Here is an 8,945-nt window from a genome sequence, read left to right on the forward strand (position 1 = left end):
AATTTCGAAATTACAGCCATTTTCTTCAGAATAATGGGGTCACAAAAATTCAGAGTTTTTGCATTCAGAAAAAGAAAGAATCTTCATTGCCAAGGGAGCAAAGGCAGAGCTGGCATTTAGTAGCTGTTTAACTGGAATTACAGTACCGATATGAGAAAGTATCACTAGCAATGCAGTTTGTTTTTTCTTGTCCTTCTTCTTGATTCTCTTGTTTCTTGATTTTCCTGTTTCTCTTTGTTGTTTTTATCCTTTGTGAGGCACTTTGTGCTACCCAGGGTATGAAAAGTGCCATATAAATAAAGATTGAATTGAACTGAATTGAATTGAATGCCAAAGTAAAGCAAATAGAGCTGTTTAGTGTAAAATGGCTGATGACAAATACTTGAATTCCAAGGTGAGTGACTGGATTGTTTTTATCCCAGAGGGATTTTAAAGTTGTAGGTATGAGGAAACATGGTATTATATATCTGTCTGGATTGTTTCAGGACCCAATAACAAACAGCTTAGTAGCTGTTCTTTATGTGTATGGACATCCCGGTGCTGTGTGGACTGAGTGCACACATGGTTGCACCACAAGTGGCAGGTTAGAAGCCCGGGAGATTGTCACTGTTACTGCTGGACCTCCGTCCTAAAGCAAGTCCTAGAGAAGAGAAGAAGCCACAAATGATCCTGGATTATAATGCCACTAAAGGAGGGGAGGACAATCTGGACAAAGTAACAGCAACATGCAGCTGCCAGGCAAGGCTGCCAATTGGCCCCTTTGCCACATTTTGGACACATCTGCTTATAATGCATATGTCCTGTGGACTGAAATCAACCAGCAATGGAATTCCAACAAATTGTACAGACTTTGTCTTTTTCCTGGAAGAACAAAGCACTTGACACTCCCAGGATCCAGACACGAGCCAGGCCAGCTCGATCCCCAGCAGCTGCAGCCATGATTGAAAAGGTCAAGCCCAGGTCACCCAACCAACCTCCAGTGGACACAGGTGGGGAAAAAAGGAAAAGATGCCAGGTCTGTCCCTCCAGAGAGGAAAGTAAAACAAGTACCTCTTGTGTAAAATGCAAGAATTCCATCTGCAGAAGGCACACTGTAACATTCTGACCATCATGAGGAGAACAGTGAAAATGTTGAACATTGAATGTGAAAGTTAAAAAGAAATGTGTTTATCAAGTGAGGAAAACAAGCCCTGTGCTTTCTTTGAGTCAAGAATGAAGACAGAAAAGAAGGGAGTAGAGTAGGATGAAGAGAGAAGGAAAAGAGGATGAGGAAAAAGGAAGAATTGCATCATTTTGACCTGGGAGGATTACAGAAGGGTTTAGCTAAATAGTCCTTAAATATAGTTTTGAAATTAAAATCTATATTGAATATCAATTTTCTAACTGTTCCTATAATCTAAAATAAAGTAGTTCTTCGTTTAACCTGTTTTCCTGGCTCTTTTGAGGCATTTTAGTTAAGTACGGGTCATTTTGACCCCTAACATCATCAATGTAATTTTTTTCCAACATAATATGAGGGTTAAAAAACAAAAGCATCCTGGCTGGATCGGAGACATTTTGGAATGAATGCAATAGAAAACAGCCTTCAAAGTGACTGGAGAGTCATACATTTTAGTCACTCTTTGCTATTTTTGGTCTGTTTTGTCATATTTGTGCTCTTCAGATGAAAGAGCGGAAGAGCCGATCGGTTTCTTTGCACTTCCATTTTTAGTTTGCACCAACAGGGCAGATTTGGCCTTGTCAGCGTGACCTACAACAGTGCAAGCAAACAGGTGCAACAAACACGTGCGTTCACATGCACACACACATCCCTGTGCTTCTATCTTTGTGAGGCCTTTTTCGGGCATATTGCATTCCCCAGCTCCTCCTCACCTCCCCTAACCCTACAGCCAGGACTAAAAACCCAACCCTAAGTCTAAGTCTTAACCCTCAAACAAACCTTCAACATTGTTAAGACCAGCCAAAAAAGCCTCACTCTGCTAGAGCAGTGTAATTTGGTGTCACGTACCCACAAACATAGTGACTAAATGTCCTCTCACGTTGAAATTTTATTGTTAGCATTTATTGATGTTCTGTGAATCTGTGGATGTTTGCTGCATGAGAGTTAACCTTGGTTTCTTTTATGAGACAATCATCCTGTAGCTTTAGCACTGCCCTTGACCTATTGGCCTCTCCTTATATATCTGGACCGCTTCCTGCCTGTGACATCATCACGCCTCTGTGAAAGGCATCCACATTTCACACTGAAGCCCTTCATTGCTAATGCGTGTAGGCTGAAACTTGGGTGTGGGCCATTGATTTCAGCCTGCACTGCAGCTAAGAGGAAGCAGAAGACGGAAACCTAATTACAGAGCGCCGCTCATGTCCTACACGGGGTTATCAGCTGATGAGGTCGGCCAAAAGGCTACGCTGCCCATCTGTTTAAAATTCTTCACGACATGCCGGACAGAACGGAACCTTCTCCCCACTGCTGTATATTCTGAAACCGGGCCTTCACTTCACTGCCAAGTTACTGATACAGCTCCAGTGTCCAGGCAATAAATATACAGTACAGCTACTGTTTAGCTGAGCTTAGCATAAAGCCTGAAACAGAGGAGAGCCTGGGAACACTGAGTCAGCATTCCTGACCACATGTTCCAACTTACTGTCTCATATATGGAACATTTAAAAATCAGTATGCTTCCATTTTTTTCCAATAATAGTTATTTTTGTATTTTTTGTATTCGCTCTTACGAAAAGAACATTTTCTATAAAAATGGGATAATGTTTACATTTTGAAAGTCTTTTTTAAAACCCAGTACTTCTCATTCATGCTTTTGTTTTAGGGCGAATAAGCGACTTTAAAACCTGCTCAGTGCAGGGCTAAATAAAACATGTGTGCAAATGTGAAATTTGTGCTTTTGTTAAAAATATTTTACCACATTAAATTATCTATAATCATCCATCACATTTGTTCAATTAGGCAAACAGAAAATACAATTATATAGTGTTTGTTTTCAATCATGCAATCAATCAATCTTTATTTACATAGAATCTGTTGCAATCAAAATCATCTCTAGGCACTTTACAGAATCACAGGGCTAGAAATTTAGACCATAATTCAGAAATATTGTTCGATGATAAACTGTGATCCAAACTGTACGATCATAACAGGACACATATGTGAAATGTGGAGAACAGAAGATAGAGGTGTGGTCTGACTACTGCTGCTTTCTCCACTCCCTGTTATCTGTGTGCGTGTGTGTGTGTGTGTGTGTGTGTGTGTGTGTGTGTGTGGGTGTGTTTTCTTAAGGTCTGACTGGGATGAGTACACCCACCAGAGTAGACCCAGCAGAGCCTGACTGGCTGTTGGCCTAATGACATAATGAGATAAGAGCTGCACACAAGCCGAGGCTGCAGCTCTCTGGAGGCTGTCATCCACACTCATTTGCACTGAATATGATACGTTATCACTGGAGAACCCGACTCTTTTCTTACGTCTCTTTCTGAATACATTTTCTCCATACGATGCTGTGAGGCAGTGCGCAAAAAGACGGGGTGTGTAAACTGTTGTGGATAGTTTGAATGGATTAAGACTGGAAATCAACTATGGGTTCCTCAACTATTGAGGAACAGATAATATGGCAGTCTATCATCTACCCAGATGTTTAAACACATTAAACAGCTGCCGTGGCCTGTCAGTATACATCCTAAGAATATGGCACCCCCTAGTGGCCCATACTGTATTAACCCTGATGCAGGACTGATGTGGAAGAGGAGGCCAGCAAAGAAGATGATGAAGTGCTGGGTGTACGAGAAGACCTCGAAAAAGCTGCGTCTGATGACCCCATGGACGAGGTGATGATGAGGATGAGGGCTAGGGTGATGATGACGCCTGTGATGCTGGCGAGAGCGATACAAGAGCTACGCTAAGATCATCCACAACATTCTGATCTGATGGATCACCGTGGAATCTGGCCATTTAGCTTCTGTTTTAATGATTTCAAATACATGCATAAAATTTCAACGATCAGCTCTGTTCTCTCGCTTCACAAACTCAAATCCAAAATCAAAAATGTTGGGAAAATGTGTCAGACATCAAGGCTGAAGATTCAACCAGGTTTTGTCTCCTTGCTGCAGCTCTGCATGGTGGTCTCAGGGAACTTGTACGTCTATCGAGTCATTCGACCAAATCTTCAACGATGGCCGTCTCTCACTCGACCTTCAGAGTGATGAGGTCGGCGGATTCTGATAGGTGGGAGTAGGACGGCTTCTGATTCTGTCTCGTGCTCGTCCCTTTCTGGCAGCAGATGCAGCGCAGGCAGTCGTGGACGTTGTGTTTGAAGAGGCTCCTGCAGGGGTGGCAGAACTGGTAAAAGAGCAGCATGAAGAGCACCGACAGGCTGTAGCAGATCAGCAGCTGCACGACCAGCAGCGGCGTGCACACTTTCTCGTAGAAGTCGGACTTGTAGAAGTACCACAGGGTGATGAGCACCAAGTTCTCCACGAAGCGTCCGCAGTAGTACAGAGCCAGGCGCCCCCAGCCCTGCTTCCTCTGGATGAGCTCTCGATGGGTGAAGTCCAGCTGCACCGCCGACCAGCAGAACACATTGATGCAGGCGTACAGCAGCGTGAACAGGGTCAGGACCACCACGGTGCCGAAATTGGAGAAGTTTCTCTCCACGCCCTGGGTCAACGAGCCTTTCTTAGCCCAGAACTCAGCCCAGGGGAGGAAGAAGAAGAAGAGCAGGTTGGCCATGCCCACCAGGATGACCCAGTGTGTGAGCGCCGTGCTGAAGAGGACTAGAACCGTGACCCGGGTGGCGATCTCCAACCCTCTCCACGCGGTCATGCACAGGTAGGCCGCGGGGCGGATCCGCACCTTGTAGTCGTCGTACCTGATGTGGATGGCCAGGACGCTGCACACCAGAGCCCCGTACGTGATGGACACCAGGTTGATGATCATCAGAACCACTGAAAAGAGCAGCATAGAAAACCGTTCATGCACCCACACACAGCTGCTTGTGTCCGTTACTAAGATGTCATTAATAACAAAATCAATTAGAATCAATATATGTTGATTTTCACATTTTCAGATGTCTTACTGTTACCTCTCAGTCAGGGGAAAGGAACCAAGAAGCCTTTAAAGTAAAATCAGACATTTCGGACTTGAATTTGCTGCAGTCCTGCAGCATCGCCATGGCAGCACGTAATGACTCAAATGATTAAAGTCTATCTTAAAGCAGATTGCTCTAATTAACCTTTAGTCTTGAAATTGAGAAAAGACCGCAGCGGCCGTACAGTGTGACCTCTGACCCCTCCAGCATTCTTACATCTCGCAGGCATGATGTACTTCTCCTGGATGGTGGCGTACATCTGCAGGGTCAGCTGAGGCACGGAGCCCAGAAAAGCCTGGATGACCGCCATGCGTTTGAACGCGTTCCTGTGGGCGGCCAGCGTGCGCTCGCTCCGGCCTGTTTCCCACTCTACCAGAATCTTCCGTCCCTTCTTCAGAATGATCTTCCTGGAAAGGGTCACGTACGCCTCCTCCTTATTCACTGCGTTGAAATAGACGATCAGCGCCTCAAAACACCTGGAAAATCAGCAGACATGAGTCAGGGAAATAGCTGCCATAGTTCCAGATCACAGATCCAGCTGCAGGTAAGATCTCATGCAGATGCATGCATTACTTTAATCCCAGTTTAATAATAAAACAGACATTTCAGTTTCGTACCAGAACTGAAAACCTGCATTACTCAATGCACAAAATGCAACAGGGAAAGTGGCAGCTCAGCCTGTGGGAGACCGGCCTAAGAAGCAGAGGGTTGTTGGTTCAAGCCCTGGAAGCATCAAAGGTGTTCTAGGTACGGAGGACACCAGGACACCAGTACACCGCTCAAGTACCCTTGAGCAATGTAGCAAACCCCCAAGAGCACGCAAAAATGTGTGTGGGGTTCGTGTAACTGTGCAGTCACCTGACAAGCTGATATTAACGCCTGGACTACAGGCGGTCCAACTGAAGAGCCGTGAATACATAAGTGGGAGGCCGTAATGTTCTCGTCTTCATATTAGAGGGCGTTCCATCTGGAGTGTGAGTTTATCTATGACTGAAGTGTCTGTTCAAGAAGAAAAAGCTGCTTAAACCCTTCTGGTGACGGCCGATCACTTTGATGGAAATGAGGTCAAAAGCCAGTGAAAACAGTCTCATTTCCACCAGACTCAATTCAATATTGCATTTATGTTATTCTAGTGTTTTAGCCACTGGCTAAACAAAGACTCAATCTGTAGAAATAAAGACTGAGGGGGAGGAGGAGGAGGAGGGAGTAAAACTCATCAGTAACGCCTAACAGCCTTGTCATCCGGCATTTCCTCCCTTACATTTCCTTATCTTGGTATGAGCAAATACAGTCAAAGCCCCACGAACCTGATGACGGGGCCCAGCAGCAGCAGGTGCAGGAGCAGAACCAGAGGCCGGTCCTGACCCACGTCTCTGTGGATGAAAGTCAGGGCCAGCTGGGTGAGCACGGCGGGCACCAGCATGAAGGTGATGGTGAAGCCCGTCCCGATGTCATCTTCGGTCTTGCGGTTTATGTTGCTGAGCATGGCGGCGGACACGAACTCGGCGCAGTACAGCACGGTGGCCAGGACGATGCTGAAGGGAGCAAATCTGAGGAGCCGGCCATAATTCACCAACTGGATGACTCTGTTGGCGGAGTGGTACTCCAGCAGATACATGTCTGGGATCTCTATTTCTTGTTCTTCCATGGTCACTTCGCATATATCACTCAAGAATGGCTCCAAGCACCAGCTGTTGGGCAGCAACTGGAATGTGCTGACGGGTCAGATTAGCAGGGCTCAGGATGGGGTGTTGGTGACCAAAGCCCTTTTGTCTTGGTCCTTGAGAGACCAAGTGTCAGGCCCTCTTTGATCCTTTGATCTGTTACACTTGTTTGTTCTTACTTCTGTGTGAGGCCAGACGCACAGTCACGGACCGCTCCAGAGCTTGCATCAACCTGGCATCACTCACATGATCACCTCTTCCCTCTCAATGTCCAAATGGCCTGAGTAGCCGCCCAGTTTTTGGTTCTCATTTTTGCTTGACCGCCTTTGATATCATCACCCGCTGCATCACTGGCATTGCCCCCTCCTGGTCCAAGTTTTACCTACCTGGCTGGTGATTCAGGGTGCCAAGGAAAGGTCCGCTTTTGGCTCATCACCAGATCTTCACTGGGGTTCCCCATGGATAGGTGCCGGGGCCAATGCTCTTTGTCATATAAATGACGTCGCAAGAGGCGATTAATCACTTGGATGTTTTTTGTTTTTTTTTATACCAGAACTATGCAGATGAAACAAAGCTGAACCTTTTGTTTCTGCCAGATGAAGGAATAGACATTAGAGCAGTGGAACTCTGAGTCCCAATTTGATATCGCTGGTTCCACCTGCGGCATCTTGGTGTGATGCAGAAAAGGTGAATACATGCATGGTTCCTAATGTGGAGGTGTGATGGCATGGAGGGGGAGGGGGTTTGGCTGGTGACACCATGCAGCATGCCATCCCTTTCCGTTTGCTTTTAGTTGGATCACTGCTTTTTGAAGAGGACAGCGAGGTCGTCAACGGTCCCAAAGGAGTTCCCAGAGACGCTGAGCACATGTTGGCCCTTTTGCATTACACTGCGGCCCAGCTCATCCGAAACCATCTTGATTGGGTTTAGGTCAGGTAAGACTGGAGGCCAGGTCATCTTGATTTTTTCTCCCACCTCTCTCTCTCTCTCCCTGTCCTTTGAGTCTGTCTCGAATGTGTGTCTCCCCCACCAGAGTAGACCCAACAGAGCCCGACTGGCTGTTGGCCTAATGACATAATGAGATAAGAGCTGCACGTAAGCGGAGGCTCCATCTGGCTCAGTCCAACTCTTTTGGACACTGTCCCTTTTGCTTGTGCAATAAAGTTCAGTGAAAATGTGAAAAAACGACAAGGTAAATAGATATTTGAGCAGATCAAGACTGGAAATCCACCACTGGAAAACAGTGAAATGGTAACACAGCATTACATTACCACACAGATGCTAATCCACCGTAGCCTCGGTCCATCAGTATATAGTCTGTAAATACGAGCCCACCTAGTGGCTGAACTCATGTTAGCACCAATACGGGACTGCTGTGCTAATATAATGATGCATATTCCTATATTAAGGTTGAAATGCACAATCTGTGCATCTAAACAAAATTACTGTGTTTAATACATGTTTGATGTAAACTGTCAGGGAAGTACCTTAATTGATTCATCTAATGTTACAGAATAGAATTCAACTTTATTGTCATTGCACATGTCACAAGCAGAGCAACAAACTGCAGTTTGCATCCATCCAGAAGTGCTTTAGCAAATATAAATATATCACTAATTAACATACAGCATATGCAGGCTATAACTGTAGTAAAGGTATAAGCTATGTGTATGTAGTGTTATAAATATAAAGGACTATACTATAAACAGACTATGAATGTAAGCATATGACAGGTTATACCAGGCTATAGCTATGAGTGCAAATATTTACGAACAGGCTGTAAAACTATAATTATTGTATGTGGCATAACTACACATTACTGTATTTACAGTGGTGCAGTTGAGCTCAGGTGAGCTGTATCATGGATAGATTATCCAGTCGTGCATTAAGTGCATTATAGCGTATATAAATGCGCCATGTTAGCTATCGACCGATACATTTATTTGACTGAAATTGCTTTAATTGTTCCTGGTCAGTTGTTAAAGGAATATCCCATCTAAAGATGCCTTTCGGCCATTGTGGCTAAAACTGGCACCTCTAAATGTGTCCCAAACACAACATGTTGTCACAGTGCGTCACAGGTCACACCACTCGCCACATTTAGGTCTATGTGGGACAGATATTTACACACCTGAAAATACCTTAATGCTTCGGAAGAGCCACTCCATCCATGGGGTTGGTGATT

The 8,945-nt window shown here is 45.1% G+C and overlaps 1 protein-coding gene and 1 long non-coding RNA gene across 3 annotated transcripts; one reads left to right on the forward strand and one right to left on the reverse strand.

Annotated features, from left to right (window-relative positions):
- Window positions 1–4,066: 4,066 nt before the first annotated feature.
- Window positions 4,067–6,744, reverse strand: LOC101061733 (XK-related protein 2-like). The gene is made up of 3 exons (XM_029847112.1): window positions 6,404–6,744; window positions 5,313–5,572; window positions 4,067–4,953 (listed from the first exon to the last, which is right to left on the reverse strand). The coding sequence occupies exons 1-3, from the start codon at window positions 6,742–6,744 to the stop codon at window positions 4,193–4,195; spliced, it is 1,362 nt and encodes a 453-aa protein (XP_029702972.1). The 3' UTR covers window positions 4,067–4,192.
- A 644-nt stretch (window positions 6,745–7,388) lies between these two features.
- On the forward strand, window positions 7,389–7,934 carry LOC115252415 (uncharacterized). Of its 2 annotated transcripts, none has more exons than XR_003890865.1 (3): window positions 7,389–7,447; window positions 7,554–7,695; window positions 7,794–7,934. It is a non-coding gene; the product is annotated as an uncharacterized lncRNA (long non-coding RNA). The 2 variants fall into 2 exon arrangements; XR_003890866.1 differs by having other exon boundaries at window positions 7,444–7,477.
- Window positions 7,935–8,945: the final 1,011 nt, after the last annotated feature.

This window comes from Takifugu rubripes, chromosome 14 (assembly GCF_901000725.2).
Source record: "Takifugu rubripes chromosome 14, fTakRub1.2, whole genome shotgun sequence".
NCBI lineage: Eukaryota > Metazoa > Chordata > Actinopteri > Tetraodontiformes > Tetraodontidae > Takifugu > Takifugu rubripes.

Coding starts and splice junctions, on each gene's coding strand:
- LOC101061733 (XM_029847112.1), bottom strand. CDS start 6,744: ATGGAAGAACAAGAAATAGAGATCCCAGACATGTATCTGCTGGAGTAC. Junction 5,573..6,403: donor CTGCTGGGCCCCGTCATCAG/GTTCGTGGGGCT, acceptor CTGATTTTCCAG/GTGTTTTGAGGCGCTGATCG. Junction 4,954..5,312: donor GTACATCATGCCTGCGAGAT/GTAAGAATGCTG, acceptor TGCTCTTTTCAG/TGGTTCTGATGATCATCAAC.